General features: G+C 45.1%; 3 protein-coding genes across 6 annotated transcripts in view; 1 reads left to right on the top strand and 2 right to left on the bottom strand.

Moving 5' to 3' along the window:
- rassf9 (Ras association domain family member 9) overlaps positions 1-5512 on the bottom strand; it is a 7888-nt gene extending 2376 nt beyond the window's left edge. The window contains exons 1-2 of one of the 2 annotated variants that reach the window (XM_049015578.1): positions 5305-5512; positions 1-255 (exon numbers count right to left, since the gene is read on the bottom strand). The exon at positions 1-255 is cut by the window's left edge and continues 2376 nt beyond it. In XM_049015578.1, coding sequence (XP_048871535.1) covers positions 1-255; positions 5305-5351 — 302 coding nt within the window. In that variant the 5' untranslated portion in view covers positions 5352-5512. Of the gene's footprint in view, positions 256-4161; positions 5202-5304 lie in introns of those variants that run through there. The other variant, XM_049015587.1, reaches the window with a different exon arrangement.
- nts (neurotensin) lies at positions 4164-10877 on the top strand. Its single transcript, XM_049015659.1, has 5 exons — positions 4164-4238; positions 6575-6714; positions 7806-7867; positions 10076-10267; positions 10666-10877. The coding sequence occupies exons 2-5, from the start codon at positions 6609-6611 to the stop codon at positions 10780-10782; spliced, it is 477 nt and encodes a 158-aa protein (XP_048871616.1). The 5' UTR covers positions 4164-4238; positions 6575-6608; the 3' UTR covers positions 10783-10877.
- A 3418-nt stretch (positions 10878-14295) lies between these two features.
- Positions 14296-25865, bottom strand: part of mgat4c (mgat4 family member C) — a 74108-nt gene continuing 62538 nt past the window's right edge. For all 3 annotated transcript variants that reach the window (XM_049015544.1, XM_049015553.1, XM_049015563.1), the window contains 3 exons: positions 18480-18631; positions 17758-17905; positions 14296-17454 (listed from right to left, as the gene is read on the bottom strand). In XM_049015544.1, the coding sequence (XP_048871501.1) occupies positions 16298-17454; positions 17758-17905; positions 18480-18631 (1457 nt within the window). In that variant the 3' untranslated portion in view covers positions 14296-16297. The remainder of the gene's footprint in view (positions 17455-17757; positions 17906-18479; positions 18632-25865) is intronic.

Raw genomic sequence — 25865 nt, 5'->3', positions numbered from 1 at the left:
GCCGACCACAGGGGGAGGATCCGTGTGAGCGGGGGGAGGGCTCGCTCAAACCCTTTCCATCTCTCCAACAGGCAGTAGTCACTGGCTTCACCATGCAGAACCCTCTGGTTTTCTGGGACATTCCTGTGGTCCTCCAGAAGAGCCTGTACTACGTGAGAGCAAGTGGTCCGCTTGCTGATCCCACACACGATCTTCTCCTCCTGACAGACCCACACCTGAATCTCCTTTCCAGGAGGAATGTCTTTACTTTCAGACCTGGTATAAGTAAAAAATAAAATAAAATAAATAAACTGTGAATAATGATTAAGATGGATTTTCTATAAACTCAGTTTCTCAATTCAGACTAACACATATGAACTATGAAACTTCCCGTGTGTGAGTTTATACAGTAAAGTAAATACCGGTGTTGTAACCAGTAGATGACTAGCCAAAGTAACCATGTTCACTTCCTGCTTCCAATCATCTGTTCACATACAGATTGTCTGGCCTGTAGCTGTATGATTTGTGTGTGGCTGTGCGATTGGTGTGTGGTCGCACAAGTAGCGTGTAGCCATAAAATTAACATGTAGCAGTGCAATTAGCGTGAAGTCATATGATTAGCTTGTAGCAGTGTGATTAGTGCTTACCAGTGCGATTAGCATGAAGCCATGTGATTAGTTCATGGCAGTGAGATTAGCACCCAACCGTACAATTTGCCTGTAGCATTTGAATTAGCATGTAGCCATGCGATTAGTGCGTGGCAGTGCAATTAGCACATAGCCATGTGATCAGCACATAGCCATAGGATTAGCCTGTAGCAGTGCGATTAGCACATAGCCATGTGATCAGCACATAGCCATAGGATTAGCCTGTAGCAGTGCGATTAGCACATAGCCATGTGATTAGCACATAGCCATAGGATTACGGTGTAGCAGTGTGATTAGCACATAGCCATGTGATCAGCACATAGCCATAGGATTAGCCTGTAGCAGTGCGATTAGCACATAGCCATAGGATTACGGTGTAGCAGTGTGATTAGCATATAGTAATACACTTAGCGCACAGCAGTGCGATTAGCATGATCGGCTTGCCCACTCTCTTCGGCTGGCCCTGTCAGCCTCATGGATACACAATGCCACTACACTCTTGAAGGTCTCTGGGGCTGCCCTCCCCCCGTTATGGCAACCTGAGAGGGGCAGTGTGATGAAGACGACCTTTGTGATCAGAGAGGAGCCCAGAGCATGGGGACGAATCAAAGTATGACCCTGAGAAAGCAGACTGGCCGAAAGATACTCGAAGTGCCACGTTCTCGTCTTTTTGATCACTCTACCAAACAACGCTATCCACAATGCCACACCCCCTAACTGTGACCTCATCATCACACAAACAACATGCCAGTCGCTATTCATTTTATATTCCATATCCCTGTGTTTCTGAACTCAGCCCTCAGGGACCCCCAGACAGTCCACATTTTCGCTCCCTCCCAGCTTCCAGCACATCTGTACCAGGTATTCTGTGTTCTTGATTGGCTGGTTCAGGTGTGCCGAGGACTGGGTGGACAAACACTGCCATATCTCAATAGTACATCCAGTACAGACTTTCAAACTGCAGAATGCCCCCTGATAGACCCTCTGAAATTAAGCTGATGATTATGCCGCTTGGATTACACTGGCAGATTAAAGGAAAGATGCTGTTTCAGATGCTCTAAAGCAGGGCTGTCAAACTGCAGTGCTGGGGGGGCGGAGCCCTGTGTAGCTTTAGCTCTTTCCCTTTTCTACCACAAATGTTTAAGCTAAAGTGCTGTGTGGTAATTAGCACAAGGAGTTGTGTTAAATCAGGTGTGTCGAATGGGGGGAAACTCAAAAATATGCAGGTCTCCGGCCCCCCAGGACTGGAGTTTGACACCCCGGCTCTAAAGGGTCCTGCAGTGTTCTGATATCAGGCTACATCGTATCAGGAAATGAAGTAGGACACTGAACTTCACATTCTCTGTGGTGCTGCTCACAGTGCAAAAGCTATGCAGGTATGTTGAAGCAGGTTAATGGTTAGTTACCCAGAGAACAAAGACAAACAACCTGATTGTGTAAAGTGCCAGAAAAAAATGTACTGCAGACATTTAACTGCAATTAGCGCTACATGTTACATTTTAAGACAGAGGCATTTGAGGAGAACGAGAGGCGCTAAAGCAATGAAATGCTATAGGGCTCTACACAGTATAGTCACACACACAAAGGACTCATCGTGGGGGGCCTGAATCATCAGCCACTGATTTGTGGAAAAAATCACCCTGCAAGGTAAATGTGCCCATCATGCAATGAAAAATAGGAGACCACGGCATTTGTGAAAAATAAATCCATTTTTCCAAAATAATGTCTCATATCTGTGTAGGAAATCCACTCTTCTGCAGAGGAAACACCTGTGTTTGTCCTCCTCAGCAATCGCTGGGGCTGTGGTTGCATCCTGGAACATTTCCGCCATTTTCGGGATTCCCTGTTCACTGCTGCACTAGTTAACCTGAAAATCTGCAGCTGACGATACAGCCGCAGAAAGCTAAAGGGGGCCCTCTGCTTTGTTTTTCCACGAACAATAGTATTGTCCATAAAAACAGCCAAGAGACGAACAAAAGGCCACAGAGTCAGATATTGTTTCCTAAAAAAAGAAATCAGTTATAAAATAAGAATTCCATTTAGCTTGCACAGAGCTGACGGTTAGACTTCGTAGCAGTTCAGTTTCACCTCCTCTCTGCCCTCAGCCAGAAGCTGAAAATGTCTGCATGAGAGCAGGACGCTGTGAGGCAACTGGGAGGTTTCGAACGCACACACTGTTCATGCTCTCTCAAGCGGAGGAGTACAGTGAGACAGACCCGTCTTTTTAGGGTTAAAGGTGGCGTTAATGTGAGGAATACCTGATATCCACGACCGAAAATCGTACACAGGAAAGCAAACAAAAAAAAAAGCTTATCAAGTTTAATGGAATGTGAAACAGTGGGAGCCAGAGTCCTATTGTTGTGCTAAAAAAAAAAACCTGGATATTTATTTTAAAACAACGTCACAGGAACAGTAAACATACACTTATATATTCAAGTATATTTTATCTCCTCTGCTGTCATCTGACTTTCTATCAATTCTGTCTTCCCTTGTCCAGGTTTTCGAATTATTCAGTATAAATCATGTAGGAATGTAATACAAAATACTCATATAAACCGCCTTGGGGACAACACTGTTGTGAAAGGCGCTATATAAAACTAAACTGAATTATTGTCTATTACAAAGTAACAGAATTTCCTCACAGGTGGGGGTTCATACATAACACATCAGCCAGCACATAAGCAATAAAAACACCCAATAAAAAGCAAATAAAAATTTATATGGCTATAAAGGAAGCATGTGGCTGACTGGATTCGTTTCCCAAACGAAGAACCGTGGTTTAAGGTACAGAAATATGAAAATTGCCAACATGTTGGGAGTAGGCAATGCATCCTGCTCATTAACTATAAGGAATGAAAACACCTTGGGTAAAAACCTGACTGCCCATTTAATCAGGAGGTGCTTTCGGGCATTTTGGGGGTAAATAAATAACAGTAAATCCATCCCAAAACCTTCGGATACCTTACATAATGACAAATGCTTTTATATATGAGCGTTCGTGTGCATTTATGACCACGAGCTCACAGGTCTCGTTGCGGCGCTTTTAGAAATTCAGTAAGATTGCGATCTGCACCAGATCTGATAACATGGAGTACAATAATAAATTCATTACTCAATCTGTCAACACACATTTTAAATTCCTGTAGTGTAAATACTGAGATATGAGCGAAAATTTAGTGTAATAATATTTGAGAACATCATACAACGTAGACAGAAACATCCTCTGTATAATCTGTGAGAAAGAGACACCTGTACAGATATTCACGCCTCAGACGACTCTCCCGAGTTACTTAAATCTCCAGTCTGAGCCACAACAAAGGTGAAAATCTAGCCTGAGCATTTGAAGCCAACTTTTCCAAGACCAAACATGCAGTGAGAGCAGTGCAGGCAGGAACACTGCCAGCGATAACCTTCCCTCCACTGTGCCTCACGCATGGGGGTCTTACAGTAATTTTCCCCTTAAAAACCTGTATTTGATGTTCTGTAGGTCTGAACCATTACAGGAATCCGCATAGTAAAACAAGCGGCATCGTACCCGCCTGTGGCGCCAAAGGCATCCCAGTCGTTCATTCTTCAACACTCGACTGTCGTCCACCCACCGCACCTCAAAAGGTAACCAAACCATCGGAGTAAATTGCACACTAAATTATCCTAGTGCAGAAGGCAGAAACCCTCTGGGTTATCAGCAGGAGCCAGCATTGATAAAAGGTTTGACACGTAATTATTACTGTGGAATGGGGACCCAGCTCGCGCGCATTTCTCACATGATTAGGCTTCTATAAAAACGACACCGTATTACATTACAAGGAAACCACATTAGCTGGATGTTGCATCACATTTTTCTCCGAGATTTTACAAGCTTAGATTTTGTCTTTTGTGGCACGCGTAAAACATTTTTTTTCTGCAAACAAGAGTTGAGTGCCACTCCATAAAATCTTTGATGAGTACTTTCAGATACAAGAGTCTATACTTTAGTGAATAAAGTCAGACACGGGATTTATAAGTTTCATAGTTCATATTCATGCGGGTCTGTATGCTGCAATAATTTATACTACCAGAAGAAAATGCCAGTGAAGTGCAGCTTAAACCTTAAAACCAGCAGGATATTTGTATCTACATGGTGGTTTCCGCATAGTGATGAGATCTATGTAATTAGTAGCCAGGCTCACTGTAATCAGACACGCAAATACTCCATTTACAGGGCACCGTCACAGAGGGCGTATTAAGTTAATTATAAGGACGGTCGGTGCCAAACGCGACATGCATGCGGTGACACAATAGCATTGTAACCTAAAACAGGACAATGCGCGGCTAACGCATGCCATCACAGAGGATTAACGTGGTGAGAAATAAACACGACAGCTCAGAAATCCACCAGTTCGGTTTAAAAATACCGTGCCCTGCTTTTTAAAACAATCCCAAAACTCTCTCGATTGTTTTGTTGAAATTTAGTTGGGGGTATCAGAGAAAGTGGAAGTTATTCGACTTGCTTGAACATTATGATGAAACTGAGAATATAGATCCTGCAGACAGCGAGAGCACGAACCCAGTATGTTGGTAGAGAAACGAAATAACCCCCTAACTCCCACCAACAGGTCTTAAAATTCATTTTAAAACTTTTTAAGTAGTAGCGCTACCTTGCAGAGCCCCGGCCCCAGTTCTTGACATTTTGAAGTACCTGTTTTTCAAGCGCGCTTTCAGGAAATTTCTTCCAAACGGGGCCATGGCAGCTCGCCGAGGTCCAGACAAGCGTCCCGGGACTTTACCACGGTGCCAGCATGGTGCGACGGTAGCATGTACGCCTGTGTTCTCAATGGCATGGCGACCGAGTCCACAAATTGTTAAGTTACAAGCCCGCACTTCGGCAGGCTGCCTTGGGGGGCCGTCCTATTTCCAGTCTGGGGGAGGGAGTCCCATTTCCAGTCTGGGGGGAGGGAGGGACGACGTCCCGATCCTGCTGAAAGACACAGCCCAGTCCAAACCGCCTGATGTCGAGGCTACATTCAGGTTTACTTTATCTTACATTTAAGGTTAAAGCTGATCTAAACGGTATAACCTATATACTAGCGCAAAATATAATAGTTAATTTTAAAACTGGTAAGGTAGGTGCAAAATGTGTGAAACATCCATCTTCTGAAACCACTTGTCCTATTCAGGGTTGCAGGGAGTATAGAGCCTTTGGGGAACAGCCCAGCGTGGAGCAGCTACCCATCACAGAACACACTCTCACACCATTCACACCTACAGGCAATTTGATAACAATTAACTTCAGCATATTCTGGACAGTGGGGGGGGAAGCAAAGTTACCTGGAGAGAATCACAAGACAGCACAGGGGGAAAATGTAAACTCCGCACATAGAACCCTACTGGAGACTTCAACCCATCTCCCAGAGATGACAGTGCTACCCACTGCACCACATCACTGCACTACGCCACTGCACCACACCACTGTACTACACCAACATGGAGAATATTTTGTGAAAAAGATGTGAAGAAAGAAGAGGAGTAAAGGGAAGTATCCAAGTAAAAATATGCTTTTGCTTATAAATGATTATCATCTCACCCCTTTGCCTACCAGACTGCCGCATCCCGCCAAGCGCCCCCCGCGTCATGCATCTTTATTCTGCATCAAAAACATCTGCAAGATTGAGCAGGGAGGGGCTGCTTCCCTATGACCCTATTACCTGTCTGTGATGTAACAAGAATGTAGCAGCAGTCATTGTGGGCCTGAAAGCCAATTTCAAAATGAATCGGTGACGTGTAGACCCCCCACCCCCACTCGCACACACACACCCACCCCAACAGCGACGCACAAGCAGAGTGCCATGTGACGCACGGGTGACGTGGGTGGGGGGCTTGCAGGTAAGAGGTGGAGGGACATTGCCTGACATCACACACGGGCATCTACAGCGGGGGCTGGGATCTGTCTGTTTTTCTGCTAAACACAGGCAGCTGGGGAGGGGGGGCACTGATCCTCACCTTATGGACGTGTGGATGCCTGGACACAGCAGCGGTGGATCCGACACGATGAGGACCATCCTGGTCTGTGTTCTGCTTCTCTTTCTGGCATGTGGGGGAGTTTGCACAGGTAGGACCCGTACTTACAGACGGAACTCGCAGAAAGTCTGCATGGAGTAGCGTATATATGGCTGAACCTGGTATGGTCTATGGAAGTGGGCAGGTGAGCAGCCCTGATTTGCAGTGACTGAATTTGCAGTGATGATCATACCTTCCGGTGCCATTGAAACATTGAAGGTGCTTGCCTGTAGTTTCCATGTAGTGTTTTAATTTGAGTAATATTACTATTGGTATTATTATTACTAGTATTTCAGAGTACTCTAAGGTAGCATTTGACTTCACTGTATTTGTATTTTGATTTGTAGGGTGACACTGGTCAGAGCAATGTCATGAATAAAATAGTGCATGACATTTTATTGTGAAACAGGTTTGCAGTGAGTCTCGTGTGTAGCATTCACTTTTACTGGCCGCGGGAGCACAGTTCCTCTGCTCGGTGTCTTGGCGAGGAACGTGAATCCAGTGAAAAACAGTTCTGAAGGAGGCACCTCCCACGTTTGTTTACTGTTTGTCAAAGATCTGAAACATGCTGCACTATGGTGCCTGTGGTCATATACTTATCTCCTTTTTCGCCTAATGAAGATCCATTATGCTCAATAGGTTCATACTCACATCTACAGATTGCCTGGACATGCTCCTCTATTGGTTCGATGCATGTCAAAGAACAGCACAGTTTGAGAGGCGGTGGGATCCGTAATGTTTCGCGGGAATTCCCACTGTGTTGTGTTTGATGGGAATGCTTCAGGGCAGCACCGGAACGTCTGATGGCATATGATCCATTCAGAGACCATTCCCATCGCCGTCTTTGGAAAAATACAGTGGAATAGCTGTTTAACACCAAACATTTGGTGGAAGGATCTTGTCAGACGCTATAGGAATCCATGGCATTAAACTGCAAAATGTATAACCATGCAGATCATCAGAGATGCTAAGGTGTTGCCAAACCATCCCATTCTGCTAACTACAGAAGGCCTCCTTAACTAAGATCTCCTGGGGTAACTTAGTCCAGCCTTCCCAGTAATTCCAGAGATATCACTTCCATTTCCCTTCTTTGGAAAAGAGCCACTTACCAATGTGGATGTTGTTTGTTGGCTTCTCTAACAGGCTCAGACGACAAATGGAAAAGCACAGAGGGACAGCTACTTACCAGCCTGGTCACTTTGAAGGTTTGTCCCTCCCGCTCAACCTACCTCCATCTCTCTGTGTGTTGGCTTTAGCGCATCAATGGGATTTATTTCTGTACAACTGCGCCCCCTACTGTTTAGTTAGTGGAATGACCGCACACAGATCTCTCAGGCAAAAAAAAAACCAGAGGTTTTAATTCATTTTTAGTCACGTGTCAGCTGAAAACTGTTTTATTATTGATGTGATGTCATTTTATGTATAGCACATTCTGATGGTAACATATTTCTACAAAGACTTGAATTCATATACCTGAATGAATGCAAATGAAGAGGAAGGAAGAGGCTACCCTCAGCTTCACAGTCTTATAAATATAGAAAGAGCACGTCGTACATTTACATTTAAATACTATTATAGAAAGTCACAGTTTCCAGGGCAATTAGGCAAACAATTGACAGATAGATGCCTTCTTGGGCAGCGATACAGGACAGTGTGTAATCGCTCGTGGGAGGGGGGCTAGGCGCTGGCCTGCCTGCTGCTTCTCCACGCCACTCAGAGCGCAGCAGCGTGTCAGACGAGCCACACAGCCGCCACGTCACACGCTCCCTCTCACACCAAATTAAGGCTTTTTTGTCTGTCTGTTTAATTCTGATTTCCTGTTCCATACAGCCCTTATGGACAACTTGCTAGTAAACTGTACAACCGTCCATCCTTCTGTCCGTCCATCCACTCCTTTTCTACACCCATTGGCCTGTTCATGATTGCGGGGGTCCGGAACCTATCCCAGAAACTACCGGCACGTGTTGTTAAACTGCGCTGTATTGGGGTGATGTGTAGCTCTGTGGTTTGGGACCCCATGCCTGTGATTAAAAGGTCGACATTTCAAACCCCAGCTCCAAGGATTGTCTAACCTTGCTTTCTTAATTGCATGTTGCTTTAGATCAGTGGTTCTCAAACTCAGTCCTCGGGCCCCACTGCCCTGCTTGTTTTCCTGCTATCCCTGCCCCACACACAAGTTCCAGCTGTCATTAAGCTTCTGATTGACTGAACACACCTGATCCAGGTAATCAGCAGTGTGTAGGGCAGGGATAGCTGGAAAAGAAGCAGGGCAGTGGGTCCCGAGGACCGAATTTGAGAACCACTGCTTTAGATAAAGGCGTCTCCTAAATGATCTAATCGTGTATGTGTTAGGATCTGTCCCCGCTGCATTAGTTCATTGTGACCTTGGTTATTTGTTTTTATATTCCAGTTTAGGTCTTTGTTTTGAGTCTTTGGTTCTAATTTACCCCGCCTGTGTGTCTGCGATACTCCCAGAATGCCTTAGTCTTTGATTCTGTAGTGTTAATTACCCTTTACCTGCGTCTTGTTTGTCTAGTCTTCAGTGTTTGGTTAGTTGGTTATAGCCCACACCTGTCCCCTGTCTAGCCATCGTCGCACATGTATTGAAGTGCCAGCCCTCATTCTGTTCCTCATTCTGTTCCTCAGTTGGTCATTGGGATTGTTCCTCTGTTGTTCCCTGGTTTACTTCTTGTCTACCCACTTTGTTTTTGACCCCGCTTGTGGTCCTTTGTTTCTTGTGGAGTTGTTTTTTTTTTTGTTGCTCGGTACAGCCCCGCTTGCCTAAGAACCACTCCTTGGATTGTCTTTTCACTACACCACAGCACAGCACGTATGTCACACAAGTGAAGGGTGCTGAAAGTTAGCATTGAACAGCTTGGCTGTGATCTGCCTGGCTTGGTGGCACTGTCCCACTGGACATCTGGCTGCAGTTTAGTCGCACTGAGACCTGCTTCCTAGCATAGCAGCAGGAACGATACATGTATGGATGCTCCTGACGTCACTGAGGGACGAATCCACCAGCCCTGCAGTCCCACAGCAATGCTGTTTAGGAAAGAGCTCTATAAAAAGCTCATTTATGTTGGATATCATTGATCTGTAACTACTTATGAACACTCAATTAGTTGGGCAATTCACACTGAGTCGAAATACTTTAGTTATTATGACTTATAATTGTTTAATGACCATTCATAAAAACAGTCGTTATTACATCCCCATTGCTTCCTCTCATTGACTTTTCTATTTCCTGGCTAATTTATGATTCTCTACTAAGAAACTGACAAAAATGTTTCCGAAATCCTGCAGTGTACTGCACACAATTAAATTTAAATCATAAAGGTCTTCTTATCTTCATTGCCGCAGTGGTCCCTCGCCGAAATTGGTGAGCTAATAGGTACACGCTTCTGCTCTCACAGGTGAGCAAACTGGGTGCCCCCTACTGGAGGACGATATTACTTAATGTTTGCGGGCTTTTGAGCCGCTTGGGTCAGGATGCGTGGTTAAGCGCAGAGGAAGAGCTCGCCACCAGGGGGCGCCCAAACGCCACCAAAACACTGAAACTTCTGCAAAGCCTGCAGACGCTTTGTGTTTCAGTGCAGCCCTGGAAGGTGAGTGGAGAAAAGGAATGGGCGTATTTTATCCACCTTCACATTATTATTATTATTGTTATTATTATTATTACTATTATTATTATTACTATTATTATTATTATTATTATTATTATTATTATTATCCGTTGACTTTACTAATAAAGGCTGACTTTCATCCTATAACATGTAATTGCAGAATGACAGTATTTAAACAGCCTTAAGTAGTCCTATACTTAGTCATACAGCAGGCAGAAATCTTTTCTATGGACCAAACTGATTTAGTCTTGAGTCTCAGCTTGGGTTCGTCCCAAAGGCGCTGCGTTTAGCTGGCTATTCACTGGGGTAAAACACGTGATACGTTTATGCACCGAGATGAATGGTGCTGATGAACTGCCGCATCTGCTTTTTTTCTGTAGCGGGTAGAAAACAGAGACGTCGTACCTAGGAGGAGGTGGCCTTACATCCTGAAAAGGCAGCTTGGAAGCAGTGGCCGGAGGAGACCGTACATCTTAAAGCGCATCGCGGGGGACTGACGCACAATGTGAGGCGCTCCTCCCCCAACGCCGTGCCGTCTCTTCGCCGCTCAGTGTCCATAAACCTGCTTTCATGTGCTATCTTTCCAGTTTTCTTATAATGGGTTATAAAAATAAAATCTGAAGCAAAGTATGTTCGGTTTGTTACACCTCGTTTATACTTACACGAAAGACGTGCAAAGTGGCCAACAGATGGCGCTTTAAATCAAGTGACCAAGTACGCTAGGTAACCTGGCGTATTTAATGCAACGTGTCACCTAATTAAAAAAGACTCGCTGACTCCTAAGTTGATTTCCGTATAGTGCATTGGCCTTTATAAGGATTTTTTACAGTATATGCAGGCTGTGTTACAGGTTTTCGTTAGGACCGCCTCCATTCAGCAAAGCATCGTTTCACAGGACCGCCAAGCCTCACCTAAGCGGTTTGCCATATTGATAGGTGAATAAACATGCATATAAACACAAGTACCGTGCATTGATTTTGTAGACCTACATTTTTTCCTAATGAAGCAATGATACAACAGCTTCACGTTATATACATGTATTCATTACCAAACAGTACTATAAATATGTGTCATTTGGCAGTTAATTTCAGCAACATTCTCCATTCCTATTAAAACCAGATAGTCCATTTTAATGACACCTTCATGATTATGCGCAAACGACTGTTTCAGTGTATATCGCGTGCACTTAAACGTAAAAAACGGTGTCTCACTGTTTGACAACAAATGTAATTAAACCGATGTGTCACATGCGAAAAATTCTGATTTTGAACTAAACCCAAACGAGCCATCGCCAGCAGGGGGCAGTAGAGTCACATGATTTGGATATTGTTGCTCAATTCGGAAAAAATATTTTGTTGTAAATATTTTTTCTCATGCAAAGAGGGCCAGTCCTACGTTTTGGGTGGTGATTGTTTGATAAATATTTTTGCTTTTCTATGCCAGTAAGGAGGGCATGCATTTGCGTAAAATTAAAAATTTAACTTCGAGCAGGATGCAGTCAGGATTATCTGCATTATCGGTGACTGTAGAGACGATGGTATAAGAATCATGGTAACCCTGTACTCCATCTGCCCAGAAAATCATTACTGAAGAGCTGCTTATATTCAGCTGGGACAAAAGAACTCTGGCGCATGTTTCTTCTCTATGTGGGCACTGAACGTCACTCACCACTAAAAGCAGGGGGTTCTTTTTCATAAAAATCAAAGCTTATGCAAAAACTGCAGTCACTGCTATCTGTGAACAGTATCACGACTGTGTTGATTTCTTCGTCGTTCATTTTGACACCCGTGTATTAGCGATAGAGCTTTAAATGGTATGTGATGTAATTAATGTAGTTAATCATATATGGGACAAAACATCAATAATGTATGATTTTACCATGTAAGTGACTTCAGGGTAGGCTTGTATCCTCATTTGCATAGAATATGCTTAGAGGGCTGCTCACTCCGTAATGATTATCGACTTGCCCTTCAACAAAACGATGTGGAACTTCATCTCAGTCAGGCGTGCAGTGTTGTAATAAAGCAGTGGACCTGGCTTTCTGGTTTACTGTATCGCCAATATGATGATGAAGAGTGCGGGGCGCTTCTTTCGCTCATATGATCCGGAATGGGTGGGGAATCACGTAGTTTCCCCCTTCGGAAATACACACTGACAGTGTCTTTGCATGAACCAAGCCCTGGTGGGGCTTTACATCCCCTTCAGCGCAGAATACTTTACTTACAGCACCACCTAAAATATCAAAACACCCCAGAGCTGCCTGACAAAGATGTTTTAAAGACTAATTCAAATTTATCAGCCGGTGGTTGCAAGTTGCAGTTTCCTAATGAAGACAACGCAAGCACGGTATTAAAATAATTCAGTTTCATACTTCCTATTATTTATTAGATAATGAGTTACGTTTAATTGCCCAAGAAACACAAAACTATGTTCATATAATTTCGTTGTTTAGAAAATGGAATTAAATGACTTGTGGGATTTAAAATAGCATTGCAACTCGGATTCGGCTTAACTTGTTTGTATGTGATCTTCGTAGTGCTGAATGAACTTCTTGTCGTAAGAAAGAACAAGCAAAAAGGCCGCACATCCATAATTCATTAAACCATCAACATCACTATAATAAATACCAGACGCGAGTCGAATCGCTCTGACACCCAGTTTGCCCGAACACGTGGGTTTGGAGCCGGAGTCCCGTCAAGCGTTTGACCGCAGTCTCGTGCTCACCAGCACCTCTAATTAATCAGATATGAGTCAATCCATCTCGCAGGCAAACTCTCACCACCACCGCTTCACCGGTATGCATTATGTATGAATCACTGTCAAGTCATTCCAAACCAATTACAAGCAATTTATCCCAAGTGTCTTTCCTGTTCTGCCTTGTTCCCAAAACCCTGAGCACCCAGAGCTGCCAGCCATCAGAAGACTATGAAAAAGAGGAATCAAAGACTCTAGAGTAAAGGAAAAAAAATATGGGGGTCCAAGGTTGACTGTCTGCCCAACCCATGGGGCATGCTAACATTATGGAATACAAGGAAAAGGAGCTCGCGTTAATAAAAGCGAGGTGTAAGCTGAGGTGCGTCAGCGAGCTGGTTCTCCAAGCAGGTCTGTGTAAACTGGCAGATTGTAGACCACACCCGTGTAGAGATAGCGGGGGGTCGGGGGTCACACAGCCGCTCGCAGTCTCCGGCATCCATCCTGGGCTGTGACACCAGTAACTTACCAGGCTTGTAGTCCACGGATTTTTTGATTATGACCATGGAATACTGTCGCGTGCACTGTTATGTGATTGTGGTCATCGTGATCGTATGTCGGGCTTTAGCTACGATCGAGATCATTTTCGGCAGCTACTCTGGTGAATATAAAAGACGTTTTCCTTACTACACATAAAAATATTACTTATTTATTCTTAGATGCACAGCGCTGAATGGAAGACGGGGCTGAGGAATCCCCTCCTCCTGCGATGGCAGAATTTCACAGGCGTGATTCCATTATAATATAGATTGCATTCTGCCAAGTGCTGCTGCCTCTGTATCGCCCCATTCCGCGGTTACTCTTTTATTTACTATCGCTAGTGGTCGCATGGCAACCAGAAATTGATTTCATGGTGTCTCCCGCCAGGTCCTTTCGGAGTTATTATGAAGTATTGGTTTTCTGACCACTTTGACATCTGTCACATGTGGAACCGGTTCCTGCCGCATAGCCGCAGCTCACTTCAATTCCAGGTTGCTTCGATGGCTGGGCCTGCAGGGGTCCTCGTTCCTCTCTGCCTTGGTGGGAGGGTCATGTGCACTGCATACTGACCCTGGGGGGCACTAAGGACCCCATTTGGGCAAAAGAAGCAGGTGTCCACCCCCCCTCCCCCCCAGCCACCTCCCAACCCCAATCCCACTTGCATGTCCCTCTTAGATTATTATCCCACTGTCATTTAAACAATAGACCATTTTAAAATTGCAAGTGCTTAAGTGAAAATAAAACATAAATAGCTGCAAATATTCCTGCATGTATCTGTTTATTTTTAATCAGTTTCACTCCAGTGTTTCGACTGTCTTTTGTATTTTTTTTTGTATCAAAATACAAGCATGTCTGACATTAAATTCTGTATCAATACACAATGAGTACAAGTAAACTCACAGGAAAACCGCTGCGCATACCAGAACACTGTACATGATCGATAGTCGCAATCTTTGACTTGTAAACACCGTTAATCTGATTGGATCACTCTCACGTTGATTTTCATTGGTTAATCTGTCCGGTGATGTAACTGTTACGTTGGTGCTTTGCTTGGCCATTGGACAGTGCCGGTAGATTTGTTTGTGGTCATGTCAATCGTCTGGTTTAAACACCATTTATACTACAATTAAATACAGTACTCGTCTGTACAAAGCCACGACTACACTGATACATATGTAAAAAAATATATGTAATTATCCTTTTACAATATACATACAGTACAGTGTTACATACAACGTGGAAAAAAGCACACAAAAACACTTTACAGCTTGGCAGGTCCTGTCCTGTTTGGCGACCCGCTCGGTGCATGAGAAGCACCATCCGCAGCTGTAAGGTAGAAATACATAAACCGGACGAGCGGTTTTCCATAGGAGCAAAGAGTGACACGAGGCGGGCCCCTGAGGCGGGCCCCTGAGGCCCCACAGCCCCGAGTAACATGCAGGACACCACGCGACATCACTCAGTTTTATTTGGAAGACAAACCTCCGTCCCGCGCCACGTTTACCATGTTCCATTATGAATTTCAATGAATCTGTTGCTTTTCGTCGTTTATATGGCTTTGAGATGCCCCTAGTGAGTCACCCGGTGTAAACATAAACAAATGAAGTGCCCACCTTCTTCCAGCTCCGATGAGACTCAAGTGTGAAATGTCACAACAGCAATGTCTCCGTGACTCAATATCTGCTAAAATACCTCCTCAGGACTTCAGTTAATACGATGGTTCATGCTAATATACTACAGATCTGTGTATCAAGCCACATAAATAAACACATATGACATATCTAAGGATAAGGAACAGCAGTGAAGAGGTTCTGTTGACAAACTAGATGCTATGTCAACATTCCAAGACAGCAGAAGTACCACATAGCAATTCCTGAGGAACGTAGGTATCCCATAAACAGGTTTCTTTCTTTCTTTTGCTGTGTGGCATTCGTAGCAACATCAGGTATGTTCCCTTTGGACTCTCGCAAAATCTAAATCTTCTTTGTCTAAAGACTCTCCTACGTGATGCAGGAGTGCACAGTAATCACACTTCACTAAGGTACTGTTGTTACCGCATGCGATGCATTTAAACATTGGGTGGTGAACGTGTGCAGCAGAGAAGGAAGAACCAACAGCAGTGGAGCCCAGTCGTGAAGCTGGTAATTAAAGCTTGGGATGGAGGGTGATTCTGAGAGATTGAACAAGGCGCCCAGTAGGTGATTCTGTACACGAGGTGCTGTCTGATTTACCGGCTCACGGCTGCCTGTCAGTACCACCAGGTCCACCTGCTTAGCAGTTGTGCATTAATTCACTGGTCTCCAGTAATACACTTGAGTCACCTGTCCGTTCAAAGGTCCAAGTGAGAGACGTAAACATGAAATAGTCGGCCTGTTTCACATTTGTGCCAAAGCCTATTTTCAGCACCAGCGTGATGTAAGGACAAACTCTTTGTGCAGAAAAGTCACAGGATTCCTTTCACACGGCAGGCGAATTACTCAGCTAGCCGGCAGAAAGGCCTTGGGTGACTAAGTGATCATCACAAACAAACCAAAACTAAACCAAACGACGGATATTACTCTGTTTTTGGGGGGATTTCAAAGTGACGTGCGTCTCCTCAACAGTGACATTTACTGTCAGCTGGCCCAAGCCGGCTGTGAGATTTATTCCAAATGCATTTTCATTTTAAGGTCATCGTCGGGATTCTGTTGCATTCTTGTGGTACAGCATTAATTAGTAATCAAGTAAATAGACAAATGAATGCTAATTTAGGGTTATCGCCATCACATGACTGCAGAGCATTTAGTGACCTGCAGGAGGCGCAGTCCAAAGACTAATACTCCTGATAATGAGCCACTCCTTCTGACTAGCAGTGACCACAATTCGCACACATTCAATGTCAAATGAGATCTTATGGTGCACATTCTGAACCTCGATGTTTCCGTGTTTAAACTCCCCCAGCGTGATATATGACGAGCACTGCTTGCCTTTTTTGGTGCCAACCAACTTCTCCCCAACTTCCAAGGCTCCATGATGCAAAATGTCATTTTGCCTGTCATCGGTCCCTGTGACGATCCTGATTCTGCTGACCCTGGTCGATTTGTGGAACATGATGACAAAGAAATCTCCAGTTGAGGGGGATTTGCCCCAGAAATACTCGTCCACGCTGCTGTACGCTTTGGTGGGGTCGTAGTTCTCGAACACATTTATATTTGTGTACAGACTGGCCGGGGGGTTGTCTGGGATGTCGAAGGAGTCTTCCTCAAAGTCGTCGTCCTTCAGTTTGTTCTCTACACCCTTATATGAGGAGTAGTATCCCATGTGCTGGAACAGCGATGGTTTGAACCTGATGACATCCTTCTGGGCCAGCAGACCTCGGAAGTGAATCAGCAGCCAATCGCAGGGCATCTCCTGGTAGAACATCAGCAGGAAGTGGGCTAGCCGGGGCAGGTCCTTGGAGTGGTAGAGCTTGCCGATGTAGCCCAGTTTGGAGAACTCCAGCATGACCCAGTAGGACCCCTCCCTGGAGGTGACGACCTTCTTCATGGCTGTCAAGAAGTTTTTAGAGCATCGGACGTCATCTTCCAGCATCATGTAGAAGTCAGACAGGTTGGTGCAGAAGTTGAGGAGAAAGGCATAGTCCACGTTCTGCTTTGAGCGGAACCGAACCCTGTCCTCAGGGTCGTTGTAGTTCCTCTTGAGTCCATCCAGAGATGGGTAGTATTCCTCAGGAGCGTGGATCACCAGCAGTCTCCCCGCAATGATGTGGTGAGCAAACTTCCGGGAGATGTCCTGCACGAGACCTTCACACCATGCTAAGTCAAAGTCTGCCAGGTGCACTACCACTACGATCTCCTTCAGCTCCTCGTAACTGGACTGGTCAAAAATGGACTTGATGGTCTCCATTAGGTAATTTCCCCTTTTCCTCTTTACAGATGATAGTCCAATGGTCAGATACTCTGCAAAATCAGCAAAAGTCACGCGGAATCATTTCATATTACAAGATGCTATTAAATCGATCTGATTACAAAATGTATTTGCTTTATTTATTAGAACACTTTCAAAAAAAAAAATCAATATGCCATCATGTTATTGAGTACACTGTTGAAAAACATTCCAGAATTATAAACTGGACTTTAAAATACCTCACAAATACACCTGACACATGACATTACCTGTGTTCATTAAAGTGTGAAGTGAAATTTCTATTCTGAAACAGGTTTGGCGATGGCAGTGAAATTTCGTGGTGGAGAAATACTCACTCTTTCGTGGCAGAGGCGACCCGGCCAGGTATCTGTATGTGACATTGATAGTGCCAGAGAAATTGGTAAGATCTTTAAATGTATGAACATATCGTTCAGAGTTCAGCTGGTGCGCTGCTGATTCTCTCAGTTGCCTTTTGTCCTCTTCCTAAAATCGAACACAAAAAAAAAGAGAGAGAAATGTAGAGCGTTCCGGAGGTACTGCCAGAGGTGACTCGTTTACACGGCATGCAAAACGAAAGCACGTACTATGAAGCAGAGAAGCAGAAACAAACTGAAAATGTGGATTTTTGTTTTATTTTTATTTCCGCTGAATCACAAAAAAAATAAATAAATCTCAGAAATTCTATTGTTATTTATATATAGATGTTAAGGACTGACAATTGTTGCTGTAGTTATTTATGCAGAGTGTGTACACAGGCTTTTGTGGGGGAGCATATGTTTTAATAAGCCTGGAACATGTTTGCAAAGCCCCAGAGATCCCTGTTTGTCCTCCAGCGGCCAGAGGGCAAACAGCGATGGCCTGTTGTCTTTGCAGCAAGCTATGGAATACCACTGCTGTAGCATCTCACTGCGAGCATAGCTTCGGAGGTCGGATATTTCTAAAGATCATAAAACCCCATGATTATGAGGAATGGTTACGCAAAAGAAAAGCGCTGATTACAGCTACACCCTGATCAGTCACCCGGATGTCACGTAGAGAGGGGCGGCTGCAAACTCACCAGCACGTAACCATCCTCGATGTAGAGGTTGAGGAAGAGGAGGATGGTGACCAGCGCCCCCAGGAGGGGGATGACCGAGCGCTTCCGGAAACACCTCATTTTGTCCAGATACTTCCACAGCAGCCTCATAGTGGCAGCGAGCCACCACGGACCTGAGCGGGAAACACGAGTGTGTCAGGGACCTCACTTCAGGGACGCCTCAGTGAAAGGAGAGCTCAGACACCACAAGCCTGGACCCCCCAGTGTGACACCACCCAGGGTGAGACACTGTCACTGCTGTCACTGCACCAACTCCACGCTAAACTCCACATTCGCTAACGGAGATGATGCTGAGCCTCAAGTGCAGCTGGTAGCATGATGGTAACAGGGATGGATTCTTAACCTATACATCCATTTAGTTAGTGCTAGTAGGGTTAGCAAAGTTAGAGTTAGCAGAGTTAGCATGGTTAGGGTTAGCAGAGCTTGGATTACAGTTAGCAATGTTAACGTTAGCAAAGTTAGAGTTAACATAATTAGCAGGATTAGGGTTAGCGGTGTTAGCAGAATTACAGTTAGAGTAAGCAGAATTAGGCTTGGATGAGTTAGCATGGTTCGGGTTGTGTTAGCAGGGTTAGAGCTAGCAGAATTAGGGCTAGCAGAGTTAGCTCAGTTAGCAGCGATAGGGTTAGCAGAGTAAGCAAGGTTAGGGTTAGAAGAGTTGGCATGGCTAAAGTTGGGTTACCAGGGTTAGTGTTAGTAGGAGGTAACTGCAGCAGAATATCTAGCTGTATAACTGGATAAAAGTTGCTTCCCTTGAATGTGCTACTGAATCAGGTAAATATAATTACGATGGGTCACGTTCCCACATACAGCCATGAATCGGCATGGTCACGATTCGCTGGAGGATTCATCGGATTTTCAGCTTAACAATGACTCCGAGGCTCCTTGTCTGCTCGCTGTGACTCACGTGTATAATCCTCAGGCTTCCTTTAGTCTGTTCCCTAAAGCCAATCAAGATCATGTTTGCAGGATCAGTGCCGAGCTTGGGGAGGAGAGCATGTCTGCGCTGAATGCATCAGCGGCACAGGAATGGTAGCAGGTAAAATGAAAAAAAAAAAGACTTCAAGCAAATTCCAGTGATTCTCTTTGCTCACACGAGCTGAGATGGGCTGAAGTCATACTTGAAGTATGGATAACAAATTTATCTCCCAGCAGGGTGACGCTGATGAGATATCGGCACGCTCGGATGTCATTTCGGTGCTACCCAGACGGTGACCAATGAATTGGGAACGTGGCCCTTTAAAGAAAATGTAACCATTACTAAGGAATGCTGAGTTTATGACATGGGTTCGAGGGTTAGGGTTGCTTTGGGAAGCCTGAAGAAGGATGAAAAGGAGACCAGGTTGAAAAGACCAAAAAGGGCACTTTCCATGCTTATTGTTTAATGTCGTCTTTTATCTCTTCATACTCATGTTTCATGTTTGAACCAAGCACTTCACTGCACATACATGCACCGAGCATGTACACGTCACCAATAAGACTTCGACTTAATCTGGTTTGACGTGCGGACAGCCGTCCTTCCAAAAGCGTGCGGGAAATCCAGAGCATGCACTTTTGCGGTCCTACGGCACTCGTGCAGCAAGTCATGCCATGTGCCCGACAACAAATGAAATAAAATTAATCTCCCAGTCTATTACAAGCAGAATGAATAATTACACAAATGAATGGTTTTTAAATTATTGGGTTCATTCTATTTTGCATTCTGTCGCATTATTGAGTACTGGATGTATTTCTCGATAATGAATATTAACGCACTTTGCAGCTCATTTGAATAATAATTCAGCGTGTTCTCAGAAACAAAGCCCTTCACGGAACCTGCTATGGGCCCAGAACACAGTGCAGGAAACCTGCCCTGCTCCTGATTTGTAATGCAAAGAGACAGAGTGGCAAAAATACTAGCAAAGTCCCAGAGCAGCACCCCCACCGTCTTCCCTCCGAGCAGCTTCATAAAGTAAGAGCCACTTGCCGCTCCAGATAAATACAAGGCGCAGTTGGAGGATGGGCACCAGGCAGGTGGCAATGCAGCTCCAGGGCCTCGCTCACCACACTGGCGTATTTACCTCACTCTTCTGGGCCAATTCAGTGCTCCGGAATAAAAACGAGTTCGATTTAAAAGCATTCTTTGTATAGTTCCGCAAATAACACTTCAGGGTAAATTACATTTAGGCTGTTCTTCGAAGTGGCTCTGAGATGCTTGGTTTTAAGGTGAAATGGCAGGATGAATGAATAAACATATGCAGCCTCAATGATACACTGCAGAATATCTGTGAGGGGATCTTCATTCTTTCTATTACTATTGTTATACGGCAGTGTTTCAGTCATCTTGCCGTGTTTCTGTGACACGCTGCAGTGTTCCAGTCATTCTGCAGCGCTTCTGTGACACAATGAAGTGCTACTGCGGCTGCAGCGTTTGCGTGATGCTGCAGCGTCTCTTTGATGCTGCAGTGCTTCTGTGACACATCGCAGTGCTCCTGTGACATGCCCAGGTGCTTCTGTGACGCGGCACAGTATTTCTGTAACATGCCGCAGTGTTTCTGTGACGCTGCAGTGTTTCTGTGACATGCTGAAGTGCTTCGGATATCCTTCATTATCCTCAACAGTGAAGTTAGTCTCTTTGTAGTGCCTTCTGAAAGCCTGGTAACTGTCCTTAAGGGTAACAGAGAGCATCCACAAAGACAAAATCTAAAAGATGCCAGCATAATGACTGCCTTTCATGTTGCAGCGGCATAATGCCTGTATTTACCACAGCAATGAGCATGAGCTCCTGGTTCCATCAACCTGGTTCTGCTGGGGCCTGAACTTTGCGTGAAGGTCAAGCAGAGGAAGGTAGGACATGCACCCCCCTGTGAACTGAAGGCAGACATCAAAAGAAAAACTCCCGGAAATGTAAATGTGAAGACAGTCTGCTGTCAGCTGGGAACTCCGAGTGTCACTAGAAATGTGACAGGAAGGGTTCTGGGCATTTCTGCACACTGCATGTGCGCTCGGAAGGATTATGCGAGCGTGGCACAGAAATCGTCACCGCCGAAGAGAGTCGTGGGCTTGACTGATGAAATGATGGCATTTGTGGAGGCTTTTCTGTTCATCATTAGGATTCTAGCCCTGCAATCCATCCATCCATTTTCCAAACCGCTTATCCTACTGGGTCGCGGGGGGTCCGGAGCCTATCCCGAAAGCAATGGGCATGAGGCAGGGAACAACCCAGGATGGGGGGCCAACCCATCGTAGGGCACACTCACACACCATTCACTCACACATGCACACCTACAGGCAATTTAGCAACTCCAATTAGCCTCAGCATGTTTTTGGACTGTGGGGGGAAACCGGAGTAGGCAGAGGAAACCCCACGACGACATGGGGAGAACATGCAAACTCCACACACATGTGACCCAGGCGGAGACTCGAACCCGGGTCCCAGATGTGTGAGGCAACAGTGCTAACCACTGCACCACCATGCTGCCCCCTGCAATTGCAAAAAAATAAATAAATAATAATAATAATAATAATAATGACAATGGTGCAGGGATCTAAGCACTGGAGAAAAGAGGAGCAGCACTGGTGAGTTTCCCTCCCTGAAGCTGCAGTGATTCCCGTAGATGGATCTGTGCTGAGCGCATGCTTTGTTCCCCAAGCTGCTGGATTTTAGTCACAGAAGAACAAAACCACAGTCTATCTGGCATCATATTTTACAGAAGAAGTTACAGCTTCAGCAGCAGAGGAATTAAAAGCCAATTTGTTGGAAGTCTTCCTTGTTTCCCTTCTTACCATGAGCCCCTTTGTTCATTCAGCTGTTTTACATCTATATGGTAATAAGAGCCAGGAAGTCGTGATTGACAAGAGAGGTTTTACACGGAAAACTTTCCAAACAGTTAGCAGCCCCATTAGGAAAACACCACCTACGGAGAAAACGCTGAGAATCAGATCCGCGTTTTCAGTGAAAGATGGGCGAGAGAGACAGCCTGTAGGGGGCAGCAGTGAGCGAGCACGCCATAGGACTGTGCGTGTTAAGTGGGGGCCAGCGCTGTGTGTAAAGAGTAGAAATAAAAGGACTAAAAGGCAGCTACGGTATTCCTGGTGCCCAGCACGGCACGAGTACTACTCAGCTAAAGAGTGCAAATGTGCTTCAAAGGGAACCAAAATACCTCCCTTTATCACTGCATGAGCTTTTCCAGATGAAAATATGGAATTTGTGCCATTACATTAATTTGAGGGAATGATCCTATAACCAAACTCCTCAGTCAGCCGAAGCATTAGCACATTCGCAAACTCCTCCGATCGCACCTTCTCCTTCATCTGTGCACCTCACACAGAAATAGCAGCCACCATCCTATTGGCTGCTGAGAGAAGGTGTAGGAGGCATCTGCTCTGTCCAAAAAGCCCCACCAGCGCTGAGTCATCGCAAGGGGGAGGGGAGAACATCCCCAAACTGAGTTCATAATCTTCAATACTATTTAAAAACCATTCTTCTGTAGCTCAGTGTCAACACGACTTCAAACTGTCTTCTGCATCAGATGACACCCTAATGAAGATGATTTCCTGTTGTCATGTCACCGTGTAGAACGTTGGTAAGTGACAGAAGGTGTCCATGGCTGTTTGAACACTGTAGGAACCAAACTTAATGGGAAAATCCTGATGAAAAACCCATTCTGAGTGAGTAGAAGAAAAGGATTAATCATGAAGCAAGTAGAAAGCAATTTTCCCACATTTAATCTTCTTACCTCTTTTACATTATTTCCCTGAGGTATCTTGAATCTCACAGATACACAGAGCTCTGCACAAATAATCAATTAAGCCAGGAGAATCTCATGAATTCAGCAGTTGGTTTGTGTCAAACCTGCTACTTAAATAGATTTTCCCAGCACTTGGCAAGGAGCAAAAACTGAGAAAGAAGGCAGGCTTAAAGAACGAGCCCTGAGCAGGCCATGTAGGGGAGAAGGCAGGCTTAAAGAACGAGCCCAGAGCAGGCCATGTAGGGGAGAAGGCAGGCTTAAAGAACGAGCCCAGAGCATGCCATGTAGGGGAGAAGGCAGGCTTAAAGAACGAGCCCAGAGCAGGCCATGTAGGGGAGAAGGCAGCATTAAAGAACGAGCCCAGAGCAGGCCATGTAGGGGAGAAGGCAGCCTTAAAGAACGAGCCCAGAGCAGGCCATGTGGGGGAGAAGCTAGTCTTAAAGAAGGAGCCCAGAGCAGGCCATGTGGGGGAGAAGGCAGGCTTAAAGAACGAGCCCAGAGCAGGCCATGTGGGGGAGCAGGCAGTCTTAAAGAACGAGCCCAGAGCAGGCCCCGCTCCCCAAGGAACTTGCAATTAGTGTCAGGCTGGATGCCGGTTTGAGAGCACTGTAACTAGGGAGCCCCAATCCCAGGCATGCGGTGGCCTTGAGAATTTTCCAGATTTTATAGTTCTCTTCACAGACATGAGAGCCTCAGTACTAAGAAAAACAGCTAAATAAGTGCAGTTAGAGAAATGATTACGTGTGTGGGCGGCACAAACAGCAGTCTTGCCCAAAATCCCATGTGAGGTTTAAGTTATGAATATCCCCAGAGATCTCCTTGACATACTAATGCATTTCCACTGTTCGACTCCATAATGGCGCATCTCCACACAGTCCACTCAGCTCCTCACCCTTCTCAGGTTACTTTACTTCTCAGTGTTTCAGACGAGGCTTTTTTTTCCACATCTACCTGTACTTCAGTTTGCCTCTGAGCTCCTTCCAGGCAGATCCTTCCTCATTCAATATTAAAAAGACTGTGTAACATGGAGAAACCCAGCATTAAAATGCTGGGCACAGCTGAGGAAAATGCCACGTTGGGAAGCAGGAAATGGCGATTATTAATCTGCAGAGGATCTCCAAGGCAGCACAAAGCCCATTAGAGCAGATCAGCATGCAGTACTTTCCTGTTATGATTTCACGCCTCATTCGCATCTCACTTATAGATGGCCGAGGATCCCGGTCTTTGTCAAGAGTCACATGCGCACTGAGGATCAATCCAGCCACCCATCCATTCATGATCTGTAAGCTCTCGAAAGCCTCCCCCAGGAAGCTGGTCCATTCTTACAGGAACAGGAGGCAACAGCGAGGTCTGTGACATCTCCCAGCGGCCGTGTCATCACATGGTCAGTAGGGTCAAGATCAGAGGGCTTCCACACTCCCTGGGAAGCTACCTTCCTAGTGTGGGATTCTGTGGGTTCATCGAAACACTGAGAAATGATCCGTCGCACACAAGAACCTCTTAAGAGCTTCCTAGCCGTGAGCTCTTTGACCCAGATTCATGCTCTGGAGACATGACTGAGGCAGTGATACTAAGGACTCATTATAGCACACAGCAGCAGACGGGCTTGACAGAGCCTGGACTCTGATCAGCTCTGAATTCCTGTTTTCTCGGATCCACACAGTGCAATTCGAGGACCCGACTCACGACATGCTGTTTGGGTAACAGCAGGGCATTCTGGGAAAATTCATGCAGGAATGTTGACCACCATGAAAAGACTGTGCGCACCTGGACTTATCAGTCTGAAGGATAAAGAAACAAGTGGCAGAATAGCAGTAATGACCCTCGCAGCATGACAGCAGTGCAGAAAGAGGTGGAAGATTACAAAAAAAAAAACAATTTGCCCTGTCTCCTTCTGAAATGACCCATAGGCTACAAGCATGCCCCCTGATAAACATCTCACACTCCTCCCACCAAAGCCTAGAATGTTCCCTGGTGCTAATTCCTGTAGCCGAACAGGAAGCAGATCTCCAGGCATTTTCACTGCTATGGCTTGGTGAGGGCAAAGATGTTTGACCCAAGCAGTGGTCAGACAGTAGGTCCACGTCCTGTTAAATCAAGTGGTTGATGTTTTGGCCACTAAATAAAAGGTGTGCAAAGTAATATATGTGTAGAAGATTCTCTATTGCTGGAAACAGCTCTGTGGGACAAACAGTAGGGCACAACCAAATGCCTCTTCAAGTCTCTTCAGTTTCTCAGACATCTGCTAGATCGGCTCTTGATAGGTCAAACTGTTACTTCTTTGTGTAGGATAGTCTGCTATGCACTGCAAAAATCCATTAAAGCATCAAAAAGAGCATATTCACAAAAACTGGACAGTTCCTGCTCTGGAATCGACACCTGCAGGATGTAACAGGAAATTCTATATAAATGATGCAGGAAATTATGTATAAATGATGCAGGAATGTACCACAAAACACCCATGAAAAGTGCCTTGGGACGACTCTCTTTTGAAAGGCTATTCTAGTGGCCGAAATTGTGGCAACACCTATCATTTTTGGCATTACGCTTTAGAAATTACTACACAAATATTGGCCGTAATGTTTATAAACAATCAAAGGATGCTACAAATATCATA

This window comes from Brienomyrus brachyistius, chromosome 1, assembly GCF_023856365.1.
Source record: "Brienomyrus brachyistius isolate T26 chromosome 1, BBRACH_0.4, whole genome shotgun sequence".
Lineage (NCBI taxonomy): Eukaryota > Metazoa > Chordata > Actinopteri > Osteoglossiformes > Mormyridae > Brienomyrus > Brienomyrus brachyistius.
Note: the sequence above shows the minus strand (reverse complement) of the source record. Positions and strands in the feature narration are given on the sequence as shown.